Source organism: Cetorhinus maximus, chromosome 20 (assembly GCF_964194155.1).
Source record: "Cetorhinus maximus chromosome 20, sCetMax3.hap1.1, whole genome shotgun sequence".
Lineage (NCBI taxonomy): Eukaryota > Metazoa > Chordata > Chondrichthyes > Lamniformes > Cetorhinidae > Cetorhinus > Cetorhinus maximus.
In genome coordinates this window covers 40,416,900-40,435,279 of record NC_135898.1, presented here as the reverse complement: position 1 = coordinate 40,435,279, position 18,380 = coordinate 40,416,900, and the positions used below count along the sequence as shown (strand labels likewise).

The following is an 18,380-nucleotide window of genomic DNA, read 5'->3' as shown; positions in this document are numbered from 1 at the left end:
TCCACTTGCTTGTGCCTCCTTGCTTTGCAGGGTTAGACCGTGTAGTGCCAAATGTGATGTAGGCAACATTTGGCCTGGGAGTGGGGACAGGCCTGGCATCTTTGAGTGTCTGGCAGTGTGGGTTGAGGAGGCACTGGAGTCCTGCAATGTCCCACTCTGTTTGGGGTGGGACAGCAACGAAGAGATTTCAGGTACAAGTTGCACTAATCAATGCTCGTCTCTCCTTTTCAGGAGAAGAATGCTCATAATGCCGCCGAGTGGTTGAGGACTAGTGGAGGGCCGGCCCGGTAGGCAATCATTACCAGGTTCAGGTAGGAGGCACTGGATCTGCAGAGACGCCATGCGCCCAGATTCACAAGTGTCAGTGAGGCTGGGGTGCCACAGGCAGGTATATTTGCCCAGCAGTGAGGTCACCATTGTTCTCCCAGTAGCCATGGCACTGCTGAATGTTCAATGATTGAAGTTTGCAACATGGCTTGATCATTGCTTATGGAAGGATGAGCGCAGAATGATCAGGGGACAGGGATGCACATTGGCATTGTCTCCACATTAACTAATCAAATGTCCTTGTTCTTCCTTTCAGTGTCAGCGGAGCAGGGCCGGGAAGAGGGGGCACAGGGGCCTCCTATCACACCTGAGGGCCCTGAAGTCTCTGACCCACCAGCGTCACACCATCTCTGCCAGGCAGGCACCAGCACAGATACTAGCACCTCGGTGGGAATTAGATCATAGGCTAGTGTGCCGGGGCACAGCGATGAGGGCACTTCATAGTCGCTGGAGGAGCTAGCGGAGACAGAGTGCCCACAGCACCAGCAGTCAGAGGACTGCAGGGGATCAGGCATATGCTTAGTTGGTGCCTGATGTGCCTCTGGAGGCAGCAAATGCTGGAAGTCCAGCAGAATGTGCAGGAGGATCTGACGGAGATACATGAGGCTATGCTTGGCTTGGTCTCCATGGTGGAGGAGTCTACGCGGACCATTGTCGTTGCAATGAGCCTCATGATCGAGCACCATGTTTACTCCATGGAGAGAGTGGCGACTCTCGTGGAGAGGGTCCTCCAGGAGACCAACCAGGGTTTCCTGGGGATGTGCTCTGACCAACAAGCCCTCACATCGGCAGTGACCTCAGCTGGTCAGTTCCAGTGTGGGAGATGGTCTGGGCACCAAGTTTCCCAGCTCGGTGCCCATCCATCTACGGTAAGCAGGGAGGTCCGAAGCAACCACATGTCGGCGCAGCAGCTGCCTGCCGTCTTTGTGGGCTCCTCTCAGGGCGCTCTGGATGAGGGCAGCAGCTCCTCCGCCCCTCTGCCAGTGACCGTTGCATCCGATGACTGGGGAGATGCCAGCTGCGGAACTGGCCACTCCCTCCCAGGTGGGGCCAGCACAGGCTCCACGGGCCAGAGGATGGCCGCCAATGTCATCAAGGCCAACAGGACAGCACAGTGAGCAGGTTGTCTCAGATGCCAGTGCCAGCAAAGGGGGAGCACTTAGACGTAGCTCCCGAAAGCGTACATTTAAGGCACCTTAGGCACACCACAGGTTTCTCACTGGTGCTTTTGTGTTGCCCCACAGTGAGGCCATGAGTAGTTTGTGTGGTGTTTAACACCTTTGTCATTTTGTTTCCTTAAGTTCATTTTGTTATATGGCTGAGGGTGACTCTTTTCCTCTGCAGGTGGATGGTTACCCATGGTGTTATGAGTAAATTGTGTCACATTGAGCTTTATTGACGCGCCCTTAGTTAATGTTCCTATCCAGGCAGATTTAGCACTCAGGTATCGAGTATGGAGCCTGCAGCACAGGCTTTTGTTGGAGGTCCATCTGTGGTGTTCTAGTTGAAGGTTCGTTGGATTAAAGCCTCCCGGGTGTCCCTGGCACCCTGGAGTGTGCCCGGGTCAGCAGCTAACCCCTCGGCATTTCCTTGTGCGTGCTCATCCTCGGACTCACTGCTGGACTCATCATGCGCAGCCACAGCAACTGTGTCTACACCTTCTTCGTCCACAGCATCGCCCCTTTCCAGCGCAAGGTGGAGAGCGCATCATGCAACCACTGTCAGGACACACGGTCTGGGGGCTATTGGAGTGTGCCCCCTGAACAGTCCAGGCATCAGAAGCGCATCTTGGTCCCAGCGGTAGTGGATGAACTTCAAAGCATGCCTGAACAGAGAGTCTGTCACCTGCTTGACACAAATGTGGACAGCTGATTGGGAGACACTGCAAAGATCACCCACCGTGCCCTGGAAAGAGCCAGATGCATAGAGCTTGAGGGCAGCTGTGACCTTTAGAGTCACAGGAATGGGGTGTCCACCCACACAGTTAGCGGAGATCTCAGGGCCTATCAGCTGACAGATAGAGTTGACTATCTCCCTTGATAAACGTAGCCTCCTTTGGCACTGCACCTCTGTATTGAGGTAGCTGCTTCACCGCCTGTATACCCGGGCAGCAGGATAGTGGCGTCTTCTGTGGCCCCTTCCGCCTTGGACTTCCTGTTGGCCCTGCACCCCTTGTGCCTATGCCTCTTCTGCCAAAGGTGGCTCCCCTGGAGGCTGAATGTGCACTTCTGGCCTCCTCCGCCTTCTGGCCCTCCCTTCCTCCTCAGAGGAGGTGCCTCCGGTGGGGTTCACAACTCCCATTGCCAGGCTATGGGAAGGCTTCCTGAAACCTGCAGGCCCCAGAAAGGATCTTCATTGTAGAGTGCTGACCTGAAGGTTCTGAGTCCTGTCCAAGCAGCTGGTATGAGTTTTGAAGTATTTCTGCTCACACAGGCAAGTATCAGTAATTTTCCAAATTAAATATCTGAATGAGCGCGTTCACGACCCCACTGACCCCTCTTATCCCACCTGTGGATGAGGTTTATACAAACGTGTCCAGCCCATTACACTCGTGCGAAGATCGCTTGGACGCCGAAAAATTGCCATCAATTGGTGCCTCAAGGACCTTAAGTGGCCGGTTAATTAATGGCAGGCGCGCATTGGAGTTCACGGCGTGCCCGCCCACCGAAATATCGCAATGGCGCGCCGTGACGTAAGGATGCTCGCTGACGTCACCGCGCGTCATTTTACACATGCCAATAGGAAAATTCTGCCCTAAGTTGGAAACAGTTACTCATCTGTGATTTTCCCCGAATTGTCCAATAAGTGGCCAGAAGGCAGACTCACCATCTAATTAAGAACAGTGCAGGACATACACTCAAAGCTGGAGGGCAATAGGAGACTCTCCAGGTGCACGGCAGCAGCAGGGTGTCATTGCAGCTAGGTGAGGGTGGGGGCAGCTCAAGATGGAGGCACCATCTCTCAAACATTTTAAAATTTAAAATAACAAATAGAATTAACAGCCTGGCCACCGTTGTTGGGGAGGGGTGGTGTGGGGAACCCTGTTCCACTGGACAGCCTGTGAACAGGCAGGGGGAGGCCTCAAAGCCTGCTTGGAGTGCTGCCCAGGCAGCTAACTTGTTTCCTGCCACCTCTGGGGACTTAGAGGCCTTAATAGGCCTTTAATTAGTTGAATCGCTACCTGCCGCTTGTCACTTCAGGAAAATGGCCTCGGTGCAGGATGGAGGAACTGGTTCACCAGCCAGTAGCGTGGAATTCTGCTCCAGCCAGTTTCCATGCCCACCCTCAACGGGGCCCGAAAATTCAACCCCAAGTTATTGCAGTCTTCAGCCGGGACTAGGATCCTAGAGATTGCCAACCATGAGCTTCCTGACTAAGTCACAGCAGTCTTCTGCCTCCCATGCTGTATTCACTAGAGCAGCAGTGCGAAGAAACAGCACAGTAGGTAAGAGAGTACTTGAAACAGGCCCTAAGATCTCATACAAGAGTGATAAATTATATGTAGGCATTTGCATAAGCCTCCAAATGAAAATATTTTTGAAATCTTCTTGTGTAATGTGCTCCTATAATAGCTGGTGGCCCTGCAATTTTAGTTGACATGAATATTAATTCTGGCCTTTTGGCTCATGCAGTTTATTTGAGCATGGAATGGAGTGGGAGAGATGTTGGCCATGACTGTAAATACGGAGGAGCAGGGATTGTTCAGCTGAAGCACTCTTCAAAGAGTTACTGTTCAACAGCTCCAGCTGGAGGCAACTGTTGGAGACTTTCAGCTTATTTGCATATTTTATTTTTACAGTGACTATATTTCAAAGGTATTTCACTGGTTGTAAAATGCTTTGGGATGACTTGATGTTGTAAAAGGCACTATCTAAATGCAAGTTCTTTCTTTGATGTCATCAGTGCCCTCTTGCTCATAGTGTTGAAGGTCCTTATTCAAGAGTATCGCTCTGTGTTGTTCCCATTGCAGAACACAGTAGGGCAAACCATTATCATATGAGACATTGTTTATGGGCTGCATTGCAGGAAGCCATCAGGCCTTTCCAGCAGAATTGCTGTACGAGTACGCCATTAGTCTGCTCGAGGGCTCTCTTTAAGTTATGGATCTGATTGTAATGCAGTTCAGCTGTTGAATGTGGATTCCTGAGAGGAATCATAAGTTAAATGTGCAGGGCAGGTTTCTTACTTTTAGTGAAGACAATGGGGTTGTGTGAAGAAACTCACAGGTTGACATGGGCACAGTTAATGAAGACCTGGACTTGGGGAAATCTTACCTACAAAACCCTATCCTTCTGCTTCCAGTTATGCATGGAGAAAGTGAGATGTGCTCTCGCAATCATGACATTAGTCACCTGCTCACAGCAAACACTGACTGCAAGACAAACTGATGTTACTGATTCCCTGATGGTAGACTGGAAGGAGCCAAATACAGAAATTCAGGGCCACAGTGACCTTCATCAGGCAATACAGTGCTAGTTGTGGCAGTCTGTTGCAGGAGGTGACAAACTGCCCAGAAGACTGCATTTTCCACATGCACTACTCCACAAAGCAGTATGCTGCCCAGTGCCTATAAATGTCATTGGAAAGGTAAGGATTTCTGTTCGTGTATTTTCTTCTAATAGGTCTCCCTCCCTCCCAGTTGTAGCTCTGTTTGCTTCTTGCTCCTGTTCCACCCCCTCTTCCTCAACCTGCCAGATAATAATTCCCAGAAGGACGCCAATGAAGAAAAATGCATTGCCAGAAGCCCCTTAAGAATCTGGAACATTCACAACAGTGAGAAACACTTTGGGAAAGTGGTTAAAAAAATGTAACACAGACAAAATCTGAGAATAGCTTTTGGTCTCTTTCTATGTGGCTAGAAATAGCTACTTCCTGACTGCTACTGCCAAGGATTTATAGGCAAGAGCAAGCTGGCGCTCACAACATGGACTGCAACTAAAGTGACATTGGGAGTCAGGATCAGATTATTTCTTCCTGATCTGCATCCATGAGGCTCCAGCCTGTCACTGGTGCTACCTTTATTAGTAAGGCCTTGACCTGTTCCCAGTGGGAGTTTAGGCCATTTATTCATGAAACATGGGCCTGTTTCCAGTGGGAGCTTTGACCATTTATTTTTGAGGGTCCAGCCTGTTTCTAATAGGAATTCTGGTTGTCTAAATCAGCATCCGCCTAAAAAATGGCTATCTATGTTTCCATTACACATGCTAGCTTGGTCTCACTACCACCCCATTTTTAATCGCAAATGAGGCATTAGAATCATGCAAATCATTGCCTATAATATTTAGCCTGAGTACAGCAGTTTGCTCATTGTGACTCAGCAAGAATGAAAATGTCCTTCTGTACTTAAAAATACAGCTTGTTATGATCTGAATCATTCTCAAATTAAATGGTTTCAAATGTATTTTGCACCATATAAAGCTCTAAAATCAATGCTCGAGCTTGCCTGTGACCTCCACTCTCTTTCGTCATAAATCACTGAAGAAGGGGATGAAACAGTGTTTTCTCCAGTAGCACAAGCCCAGCATGATGCCACCACCAAACACATCTTCCCTTCACCCCACCCCGGCGGCATTCTGTAGGGATTGTTCCCTCCGGGACACCCTGGTCCACTCCTCCATCACCCCCTACTCTTCAACCCACACCTATGGGACCTCCCCATGCCCACGCAGAAGATGCAACACCTGCCCCTTCACTTCCTCTCTTCTCACCGTCCAAGGGCCCAAACACTCCTTTCAAGTGAAGCAGCATTTCACTTGCATTTCCCCTAACTTAGTCTACTGCATTCGTTGCTCCCAATGCGATCTCCTCTACATTGGAGAGACCAAACGCAAACTGGGCGACCGCTTTGCAGAACACCTGCGGTCTGTCCGCAAAAAAGATCCAAACCTCCCTGTCGCTTGCCATTTTAACACTCCACCCTGCTCTCTTGCCCACATGTCTGTCCTTGGCTTGCTGCATTGTTCCAGTGAAGCCCAACACAAACTGGAGGAACAGCACCTCACCTTCCGACTAGGCACTTTACAGCCTTCCGGGCTGAATATTGAATTCAACAACTTTAGATCTTAAACTCCCTCCCCCCATCCCCACCCCGTTTCTTCCCCCTCCCTTTTGTTTTTTTCAATAATTTATATAGATTTTTCTTTTTCCACCTATTTCCATTATTTTAAAATCTACAACTAATACCTTGTCAGTCTTTCCACCCCACGCTCTCTAGAGCTGTACCTTGAGTGTCCTGCCATCCATTCTTAATTAGCACATTTTCTTAGATAATATCACCACCTTCAACACCTCTTTGATCCTTTTGTCTGTGACATCTTTTGATTATCTGCTCCTATCACTGCTTGCTTGTTCCTACAACCACCATCCCCCTCAACTTCTCTCTCCCCCCGCCCACCTTAAACCAGCTTATATTTCACCCCTCTCCTAACTATACTCAGTTCTGTTGAAGGGCCGTGAGGACTCGGAACGTCAACTCTTTTCTTCTCCACCGATGCCAGACCTACTGAGTTTTTCCAGGTAATTCTGTTTTTGTTTTGGATTTCCAGCATCCGCAGTAGTTTTTTGTTGGTATTTGGCATTGTTGAGGCTCATAACGATTGCATTGTGTGGTATTAAACATGGCAAACAAGGTTACATTTCATGCAGGAGTCACATTAGAGGTTGATAGCAATTCTATTGTTATTGATTAATCAAGCTTTAAAGCAGGTTTTTTTTATTGTCTAACATAAGGACAGAAGGAGACTATGCTTGTCCAGGAAACTCCATTAAGCTCTACGTGGGTATCAGTTAAAATAATTACATAGAATATATAGTACAAAACAGGCCATTCGGTCAACTAGAATGTGCTGGTGTTTATGCTCCACATGAATCTCCTCCCATGGATAAATATATTGATTCAAAGCTAAATTCTCAAAAAGAAATTCAATATATGATTTTCCAATTAGCAATAACCATATATGGTATCGTTAGCTGGTGTAAAGTACTCCTCTGTTTGCCAGTAGCAGTATCAATGTATGGTCTACTAGTAGGCTTCCAACTTTCTATCTTCAACAGTTATGGAAGACAGATATTGCAAGGGCTTAAATAAATCCACCAGAGGGCAGGATGACACTCATAATAACCAGAAATCCAATTTTATTCTGAAGGCATTTAGTTAGAATGGATTTGAAAACTGTAGCTTAAATATAATGGAAGATGTAAATTATGATGCTATTCATAACCTTAGTTTAAGAGGAAATAATGAGGAATTAAATACAGGTCAGTTGCAGACTTGGTCGGGAGATGTTGAGGAATTGCTTGTTGTGATCAATAACGCACAACATGAAAGGTACATCATGGAGGAGTATTTTTTATGGCCAGCAATGGGATGGGCATGGAAAAAATCCAATTAGATTTATTGTTTAGACTCTAGTTCGCATGGGGATGAAACTGTACAACTCCAGAAACAGGTTTACTCCCACGAACATACAGAAAGCAAGAGAGAAGACTTTCAGGTCCATCTAGACATGGAGAAACCATACCCAGCATTGTTCCATCCTCTAAACATGCAAGCTTCTGGCAGAAAAAAATGCTAAGGCCACTTAAGGATTAACTTTGGGACATTTCTCTCCAACTGTTAAGGGAATCAAGTAATGCCCTAGGAAACTATGATCCCCATAAATTCTCACAATAATAATTATTAACAACTTACTCCCTATAACTGTAAAGTGTCATCTGCACTCAAAAACCTGATAAGATCCCTTTTGAAAAATAGAAATGAATTCATACCCAACATATTCAGGGAGTTTGTTTTGAAAACCTACCTTTAAAAAAGGAGTGCTTCCTGACAGTTACTCTAATTTTTGTTCGTATGAAATCCCTTGAGTCCCACAATTTCTATCAAGCTCAAATAATGTATGCAATCTGACTAAATTTAATCCCTTCATCATTTTAAAAACCTCAATCATATTTCTCGTAGCCTGTGTTTCTCTGAAGGGAAAAACAAATTCTAATTCTTGGACTTCCTCCCGACACCAAGAGCTCAAAGGCTTGTTATCATTCTTGTCACCCTCGTCAGAGCCTCATTAACCTGCACATGTTCCAATTTAAACTGGACACAGTTACTGGTGCAGAAATGCTAAAGCCTTATAAAGCCTAAGTGCAGAGAGGTCTTAATTTTATACTCAATGGCGATAGCTACATAACCTAAAACCCTCGTTTGCTTTCTGTAAAGGCACCTCACATTGGTTGTGTATATTTCTAATAAGTGATTAAGGGCAGGATTTTCGGGTCATCAGGCGGGCAGGGCGGGACGGGCCCCGGAATGGCCGAGAAATGGCCCGCCACCCGCGATCAGCCCCCGAATGCGATTTCATGCTGGCTGGCCATTTAATGGCTAGCCAGTGTGAAACGCGCGCTGATATGCTCAGAGCTGCTGGGGTGGGGGCAGGAGGAGGGCGAGTGCTGAAGTCTGCACATGTGTGGGGGAAAGGGCAATGAAAGCGAGAGCTGCCTCAGGGAGCTGAAGTATTTTAAACCAATGAATAAAGTTTTTAAAATTCCAGAAAAATTGTCCACACAGCGGACTCGCTCACCTAAACATGTATGTTTGAAAAATTCTGCCCCCAAGTTTTTTAAAATTTAATTGCAGAAAACTCAGCCCGCCCGTGGATGAGGTTTCCTCAAAAATCCAAAAGGCTGCCTGGTGAATTTGCCCGCCCGCCAACCATAATGTTGGACAGGCAGCGAAAAATACATATTAATTAATTGATTATTGGCCTTTATAGGCCTCTTAACTGTCAGCAGGCGCACTGCCGACTCTCGCGCGCATCCGTCGACCGAAATATCGCCTGAGTGCGCGATGACGTCATGCGCTATTTCATGCTTGGGCTGCCGAGCAGAAAATCCTACCCCAAGAATCAGCCTCCAATCCTTTCCCTAATTCAATACCCTTAGCAGGAATTTCTGTGTGGTAAAATCATTGCTGGAGTTTCTCTGACTTAAATTTATGACACTAAATTTACCTGTCACACCTGGGCACTTTCCCCTAACTAGTCTAGATCAGCCTGTAGCCTATTGATTTGGTCTAAATTGCTATTTAAGCCTGTAGGAACATACTCCAGAGTTAAGTGAATGCCAGCTTTCAGCGACGCTGATGGCTTACTTAAACATCAGCTTGGGAGCTGGAAGAAAATGGCTTTTCATAGAGCTTTCACAGCTTCAGAAACAAAGGGAAAAACCATCCAAGATTTGCACTTAAGTGCAGTAGTGTGAGTGAAAATAGACATTTCACCCCCCGGCTGCAAAGGCGGATATTTGCGCCATATCGTCCCCTTCCCAGTGCGTCACGTCTCACTAATAAAGCATTCATGCATTACATTGTAGCACTGGCAGGCAGGCTTGGATTTGTCCACCATGCAGTGACCTCAGAGATTCCTCACTCTGGGCGCCATATTTAAAGCACACCAGAGCGCTGCTTACTTGATGTCTACAAACCAGGACTGCTCCAGGTGACAGATGGCTCCGAAAGCAAAGGTGACAGCAGCCCTCAAGTTTAGTGACACCTCTCTGGGGTGCCTGCTGAAATCAGTGGAAGGCCACCGTGATGTCCTCTACCCCAGCTCTGGCCGCAGGAGGTCCACCAGAGTCACCAATTGGCCTGGGAGATGGTGGCAGCAGCGGTCAGTGCCATGGGAGCACAGAGGAGGTCAGCCAATGCAGGAAGAGGATGAATGATCTCATCCGTTCCATCAGGGTAAGTCAACCACCTCATCACTCTGAACTCACACACTCCCAAATCCATCAGACATCCACAGGGATCTCACACCTCAAGGGACAACACCACTAACTCTCACACATACCCTCACACCTCGAACAGACTCATATCCTCTGGAGCTCACGTCCTCATCCTGTCCCTGGCTCTGCTCACCACACAAACATTCCACACATTCACTCCATCTGTTTTCATGCAGGAGAAGCTGGCTCACAACAGCAGGGAGGGATCCCAGACTCGGGGTTGGGTGGCCGACATTAGGCCCCTCACTCACTTTGAGAAACATGCCATCGCGCTGACTGGTGAGGACGTGGACCGTGCCTGCGGCAACAGTGAGATCGGCGACGCACATCCACATGAGGATCCTGCACCAGTTCATCCCTCTCAACACAGCTGTGAGTACTCTCCCTCCTGTGTTTGACTCTGCTGCCATGCACTAATTATTCCTACTTTGTTTCACAGGGAGCTCTGCTAAGCAACCGATGCACTCAGTCAGCCAGTCCCTTAGCTCCATCCAAGTCCTCACCTCCAGCCAAGAGGACACCTCCCGCATTGAAGAGATGAAAATAAGCAGCCTGGAAGACCCGTCACAGTGCTTACCCACACACTGCACCAGCGCAGATACACAAACCTTAGTGGGACCTAGATCTAGAGCAAGCTCAGGTTCGCAATCTGGTGGCCACTGCACCGCACGTGTCCGCAGCAGGAGGAGGCAGGTTCAGCCAAGCTTCCTAACTTTTGGAGGACTGCTGGGGAAGAGTCATCCGTGAGGTCCGAGTCAGATGAAGAGCTCTAGATTCGGCCTTCCTACTCATTGTGGAAAGTCAGCAAAAGGCAGGGGAAACATCACGCTGACATTTGGAAGCCCTCAACAGAATGGCATGCGAGTTGGAGGAGGGGTGCCCACATGTGCACGCATGGAAGTCTCCATGGGAAGGATGGTGGACGCCATGCAGACTTTGGTCCAGCAGAACATGGAGGTGCGTGCAGACCTGCACTCCATTGCGGTCGCCATTGGGAAGTTCCTACAGTGGCAACGTGAGGGGGAAACATGGCACCTGATGTCCCTCCAGGTGCTCCCCCCCCTTACGGAGTCTGGCCAGGGCCCTTGGGCATCCAAAGGGAGGAGAAGCGGCAACTGGACAACCCTGGGTCATCCATTCAAGAATCTGAGAGGCTGTCCACTCTCTGAGTCCCCTTTGCCTGTAACCCCCTCATCCTTGTCCTCTGTCCCTGCAGAGGGAGCAGCTGGCCTACAGGAGGACAGCAAAGCAAGTTGGGGCTCTGAAGACCTCGGCTGTCCGGGGGACGCATGCCAAAGCCATCAGAGGCAACAGGGACAAACATTGCACAGGCTGTCCTCACCTATCCTGTGGATGTCAGGGCAGCGCCTAGAAGAAGTGGTAGGCCTAGAAAAATTTTGATCATATGTGGTTGCACAGGTGAATACATTTTGTCATTTTATAATCTGAAACTATATTCACTTTCACTGCATGTTCATCTGGACATTCCACCGCACCCCCCCCACCTTATTTCTTCCTCCACCCTTACTCCCTCCTCCATCCTTACTACTTTCTCTCCCCCCACCTCCTAATTCCTTCCTCCCCATGGACACCAACACCCCCACCCACCTTTCGGACACCACTTCCCACCAGACACCTTTCCCACTCCGAGCTCCCTCCCTTACACTTCCCCACGTAGCATCGTCCCTCCTCCTCCTGTACTCTCTCCTCTACCCGGACACCCTCCTTCAACCTCCCAACCTCACCCCGCCCCAACACCTTTGACCCTCCTCACAGCCCCTGCGCACCTGACAGCTTCATCCCCCGCCAACCCCTTCATTCCCCGCCTCCCAACCTCACACCCCCCGACACCTTCAACTCTTGCCCCCTGCCCAACCTCACCTCCCTGTCCCCAGTACACCTTCCTCTCCCACTTGCGCCTAGACCTTCCTCCCCACTCCTTCGCAGATCATCTGTACGAGCTCATGGCGAAGTCTGTGAAGTTCCAAAGCATCAACGAAGACCATGGAAGACAGTGCGAGCCCTTGGCGAAATCCGTGAAGGTCCGAAGCATCAGTAAAGTCGAAGCTGCTGCGTGGAGACCTCCCATTTTCTGAGAGCTACTTCATAGTGGAGCCATGTGCATGAGGATCCACCCACCATGCGATGCACGTGTTCCTCCAGGCTCCGGTAGCTGGATGTCCATGATCTGAGCAAGGGCCTAAAGCTTAGTCCCGACTTCTGCACGTCTCGCTTGTCCAGACGTGTTCTGGGCTGGCGTGTTTTCCCACTGGTGTAACGGTAAATCAGGCATGGGGGGGATGATTCCGGTTGGGCCTTACTTTACATCTTATTACCGGGATGCAAATTGGGTTCACGCCGGCCTCCACCGGGATTCTCAATCTGCCATGATGGACACCATCAGAAGGTCCTGCTGTGATTTCACACTAGCATGAAACTGACTTTTGACCTTCTCTCCATAACTGACCACTCACGTCCACCATGACGCCCACCACCAATGGGAGTGAACAATTCCGTCCAAAATAATATGACGTCCAGTAACTTAAATATGTTGCATATGAACAGGAAGTCTTCAAGTTGTTTGGCTTAGCTTTCAAAGAGTGGGTAAAGACCCTGAGTCCATTAGAGGGGCCCACTGGCGGCAAGGGCTGCCCCCGCCGAAATACCCCTTCCTGCACTTTACACTGACCCCCTCTACCCCACTCTCTCCAGGGCCTACCTGACTGGTACCTTTGAGCTCGCCTCACCTACTTGTGCTCAGAAACTCCAGCAATGATCCTTCTCCTGGAACCTACTGCAGGACCAATGTGGCCACTGCTCCTAGTGACGCAGCTGGTACCTAAAGCCATTGAGCCCTGATTGGCTACTGCTCTTAGAGGTGGGACCTCCACCTTTCAGGCCCTGGGAACCCTGAACAGATTGGGATTTAATTCCATCAGGGCTCTCAGAAATGGCCACAGAGGGATTGCCACCGGATATCCAACCAGTGGACGTGCCCACTGCCACAACCATTAAATTCCACCCATTATTTCTCCCTAAGACAAAAGCAAAATACTGCGGATGCTGGAAATCTGAAACAAAAACAGAAAATGCTGGAAAAACTCAACAGGTCTAACAGCATCTGTGGAGAGAAAAACAGAGTTAACGTTTGGAGTCCTTATGACTCTTCTATCCACAGATGCTGTTAGACCTGCTGAGTTTTTCCAGCATTTTCTGTTCTTGTTTCATTATTTCTCCCATTGACTCCTGAGCTCAATAATATAGACAAACTACCCAGTTCACACTCTTGGCAGCCATTAGCTAATGCTGCTAAAATGTCCCAAAGTCCAGACTAGCAGTATTTTTAATCAGCTTTTTAAAAGAAAATAACATTTTATGGCAGTGGAGAGTAACAGTACAACCACTATTCTGCAGGCAGAGATTCCTGGGCCTCAGGAATCTCGGCAGATGAAAGGAAGTGAGAAGGGCCAGATCCCGTAGTAAATTCCTTTATGGCACTCATTGTAGGCTAGGAGGATCAGGAGTGCTGTCCCATCCCACCAAGCTTACCTTTTAAAAAATCCTAAAATTGGCTGACTCCTCACCGATGTGTGACTTCACTCAGCTCCCCTCTAATGTCCAACTCCCCTCACCTTCACTCCAATATCCACCTCCCTTCACCTCTCCCTGATGTCTGACTCACTTCCCCTCAATCTGCAATGTCCAATTCCACCCATCTCCTTCCCCAGGCAGTGCCCAAGCACCCTCACTACCCCAAATAGCAATGTTGGACTTAACAAATCCCCACCCCTGCTTGCTTTCAAACCTGATAGGCAACCAGCCTGTCAATTTATTGTGTGGGAAACCTGTTGAAAATATTTCAGTCAGGTTCTGTTGCTAAAGTCCTCAGGGCCACCAGGTTTTTTTTGACAAAAACCCTCCCTCTGACCCCAACTTTTTTTCTAGCTCCCATTATCGTTGGGCCCACAGTCACTGATTCACGTCCAGAAGCAAAACATAAAAACGCATCTAATAAAATGCTTTGGTCCATTAGGTACTCTTTGGCAAGCTATAAGACAGTTAATTGAAGTCTGAACAGTGTTTCAAATCAATCAGAATGACTTATGTTTCTTTGTATATGAACTATTTACACATAAGCTGTTTGCATTGCCACATAAATAAGTTGCCTTGGAGAAAACTCACCGTAAACTACTTCAAAATATAGATTTCCATTATAGTGTGCTCTGCGATAGCCCATTCACGGATTTATCAGAATCTACAAACTGCCTGCTGTTATAGGGCTTTTCTCTTCAGAATACTTACTGGTCCAAATAGTCTGGCTGTGATAATCATGTTATATCATTTTCTTATGCTTCCTGTTGTGCTGCTTTCTGTTCCACCATATTACTTATTGCAGTTTCTATGATTCAAATTATGCCACATAAGAGAGAACTGGGGTACAGGTGACACAGGTACTGGCATCAGACTGGCATCATGGATTATGACGTGCAGCTGGCACACCTGATTTGCACTTCACTATTCATTGTGCTTATGCCAAAGCAGCTAATTTTTAATCTTCAAAGAGAGTTGAGGGAAGATTGGTTTGATTAATAAAAAACTGCATTCATAAAGTGCTTCTCACAAGTTTAGAATATCCCAAAACACTTAATAGCCAATTGTGTACTTTTGGAAGTGTAGTCACTGTTGTATTGTAGGAAACCTGGCAACCAATTTGCACATAGCCAGGTCCGATAAACAGTCCTGAAATAATGGCCATCTCACCTAATTTTGTTGATTTAGGTAAAAATATTAACCAGGGCACTGGAGAGAACACCACTCTTCAAAATAATGGATCTTTTATGTCCATCTGTAAGGGTAGACCGGGCTTCCATATAAAGTCTCAACTGAAAGGCGGCACCTCCTCTGGTGCAGCACTTCCTTCAAGGGGACTTTAATCTTCATATAGGCTGGGCAAACCAACTGGCAAAAATAGCTTAGTGGAGAAGTTCCACTGCATGTATTCAATGCAGTTTTCCAGAACAATATGTCGAGGTACCAATTATGAAACAGGCTATTTTAGATCAAGTACTGAGTGATGACACAGGATTAATTAGCCATCTTAAAGTAAAGTATCCTCTGGGGAAGGGTGATCATAATATAATAGAGCTTTATATTAATTTGGGAATGATGTGGTTATGTCCAAAATTAAGGTCTTAAATTTAAACAAAGTCAATTTCAGAGGTATGAGGGGCAAGTTGGCTGGGGTGGATTGGGAAATTATATTAAATGATGTGATCAAAGAATCATAGAATGGTTACAGCAATTAATTCCACCCTTTGTGTCTGTGCTGGTCCTCTGGAGGAGCAATGTAGCTGGTCCCGCTCTCCTAACCTATTCCAGTAGCCCTGTCATTTTTTTTCTCTTTAGACCTTACCCAATTCCCTTGTGAATTGGTTGAATCAGCCTCCAACACACTCTCAGGCAGTGTATTCCAGATCCTAGCCACTCGCTACATTAAAAAAAGATTTCCTTTTTTGCTATGCAATAAATTGGTGTCTTCTGGGTCTTGACCCTACCACCAACGGGAACAGTTTCTCTCTATCTACTCTGTTCAGACCCCTCATGATTTTGAACACAGCTCCAGCTTTTCTTCTCCAAAGGGAAAAGCCACAGTTTCACCAATCTATCCACAAAAATGTAAACGCTCATCCCTGAAACCACTCTTATAAATTTTTCTGTATCCTCTCCAATGCCTTCACATTATTCCCATGTGCGATGCACAGAACTGGACATAATACTCCAGTTGAGACTGAATCAGTGTTTTATAAAGGTTCACCGTAGCTTCCTTGCTTTTGTACTCTATGGGCAGAATTGTCCCAGTTTTGCTGTTTTACCCAGGGGCCGTAATGGCGGGTTTTCACACCATATCATCCCAAACCTGCCACATTATTTATGCATTCCTGGGAAACACACCATTTCCATGGCAGGTGGGCTCTCATTCGCCCACCTGCCATCACCCCGCCACTTCATCACGCCGGGCATCATAAGTCCAGCTGTGCGCAAACATCTCAGTGCTTCCAGCCTAGGACTACTGCAAGGAAGATGTCCACGAGGGGCAAAAAGTCTACAGCCACCAGGTTTAATGACACATCATTGGAATGCCATTTGGATGCCGTGGAAGCCTGCCGTGATGTCCTCTACCCTGTTCTGGCTGCAGGATGGGCAGCGGCATCACCAATCCAGCATGGCAGGTGATGGCAGTGGTGATCAGTGCCAATACTGCACAGAAGAGGTTTGCCATCCAATGCAGATAGAGGATGAATGACCTCATCTGTGCAGCCAGGATTTGGTAACCATCTCATCACTCTAAACTCACACTCAAGCCCATCACACATTCACTGGCATCTCACTCATTGCCAGCTCAAGGGATATCACCACTCACTCTCTCTCTCACATGCCCTCACATGTCCATCTGGCCTCATCTCCTCCGGAGACTGCTTCCTCAGCCCTCGCCATCTTGAGGCCGCTTGCACAGATCAACATGTGCCCTCACACATACCCTGGGATACTCCCCTTCCCCAGTACAGCCCTCATCCTACAGCTTCTTCCCTTGCCTGAGACCACTTCTCCCCATTCCCCAAGCAAGCCCTAGCCCTGCAGCTGTTGAAAAGCCACCCACATATTGGTGATCTGATAGGTAGAGACTTGCTCGTGAGCCCCCCTAAAAGTGATGTGGTGCTGTCTGTGAAGTCTGGCGCTGATGACTGCGAGTGCTGACTGAAGCAAAGTAGGCAAACAAACCTTGAAGTCCCAAGTGAAGTGCAGCGCGCAATTTGCATGCCTTAGATATGCTGTTGTGAAACATGTCGGTGTGTTTTCCCGCCGATGTGGGCGGACGATCCAGCAGTGGGTGAGGGGCTGAATCCAGCGGGCAGGCCTTATAATGATATACAGATGTATTACAATGAGCTTCCCGAAGTCCGATGGCAACAAACGCAGCCTGCCATCAACGGGGCTGAGTGGACGATCGCAAACTGGTCTCATGACAAACTGATTCTTGGCCTTCTCGCCATATTGTCTGCTCACACCCCCGAACACACCCGACGCCAGCAGCATGGAAATACCCGGCCACAGTTACATTAAGATTAGAAAGATTTCATACAAAGTTTAAGAAGTTCCTGGGATGTATGTCAAACTTCTTAGTACTTTTAAGATATAGCACTCCCCTTTTTTGGTGTTATATGAAGTTTCTTCATGCAGGGAGCTGTTGGAATATTGAATAAATTGGGAGTTGATGAGACTTAGATAATTGAATCATATAAAGGAAAATTGGATAATTATTTGAAGACAAGGAAGATACAGGGTTTTGTTTTTAGATAAGCAGAGTTAGGAAGTATTGTTGAGGAGCAAGTTGGTGGATATACTGGGTTTAAATTTACTGATTTCTAAAAAGCTTTGCTATTTTTTCTTTAAAATTAATCAGACAATGAGATTGCTTTGCCATGTACATCTATGCATTGTTAACTAATTTTACATCTTACTGTGTAAATTTTAATCTAGGTTACACCAATATATATCACTTACCTTTATTTGGACAATTACAGTAGCTAACCCTGGAGGCATGCTTCCCCCGCTGTCCAGTGCCTCAACAACAAAAGTGTAGCTTGCATCTTCAGTAGGCAGAGTTTCATAATCCACGGACTCTAAAATTGACAATTCTCCTGTCCACTGATTCACGGAAAACAGTTGTCTGGCCTCATCAGTTCTTATACGGTAAGTTGCATTTGGACCAACGTCAGCATCTGTTGCCTGAAACAAAACAAAATGATGAGAACAGTACGGGTGTGCTGGTCAGTTCAGCACTCTCATTAACTGAGATCTTAAGGATCTGGCTTTATATGTACAATCACTGTATTTATCTTTACAACGGACCATAATCTCGAATCAGATGAGAAAACTTGCATGTTTAAAGGCACGCTAACATGGAATATAAAGCATAAATATTTTTGAAGTTAATGGGTTACATAAATGGGAACATGTTTAACTTTCATAGAGAAACAATTATGAACCAATTCCTAATGGATTTAATGGTTGTCAATCAAAATGGTGGTTAAGCATAATTTTTATTTGGGTAGACCTTTAGGGGAGTAGTTCAGTCAATTACACAACACATCTAATTTCCTTTGAATTCACATCAATCATTCACTACCCCCTCTTATACACCCCTGCTGAGGTTCACAGTTCCAACCATGATGCAATTAACAGGGAAGACAGAAAATCAGCCCATTAAGGCGTGCCAG

The 18,380-nt window shown here is 47.2% G+C and overlaps 1 protein-coding gene across 1 annotated transcript in view; it reads right to left on the bottom strand.

Annotated features, from left to right (window-relative positions):
* pcdh15b (protocadherin-related 15b) overlaps positions 1-18,380 on the bottom strand; it is a 1,616,824-nt gene that overhangs the window by 301,927 nt on the left and 1,296,517 nt on the right. The window contains exon 26 of the mRNA XM_078565941.1: positions 17,665-17,889. Coding sequence (XP_078422067.1) covers positions 17,665-17,889 — 225 coding nt within the window. The remainder of the gene's footprint in view (positions 1-17,664; positions 17,890-18,380) is intronic.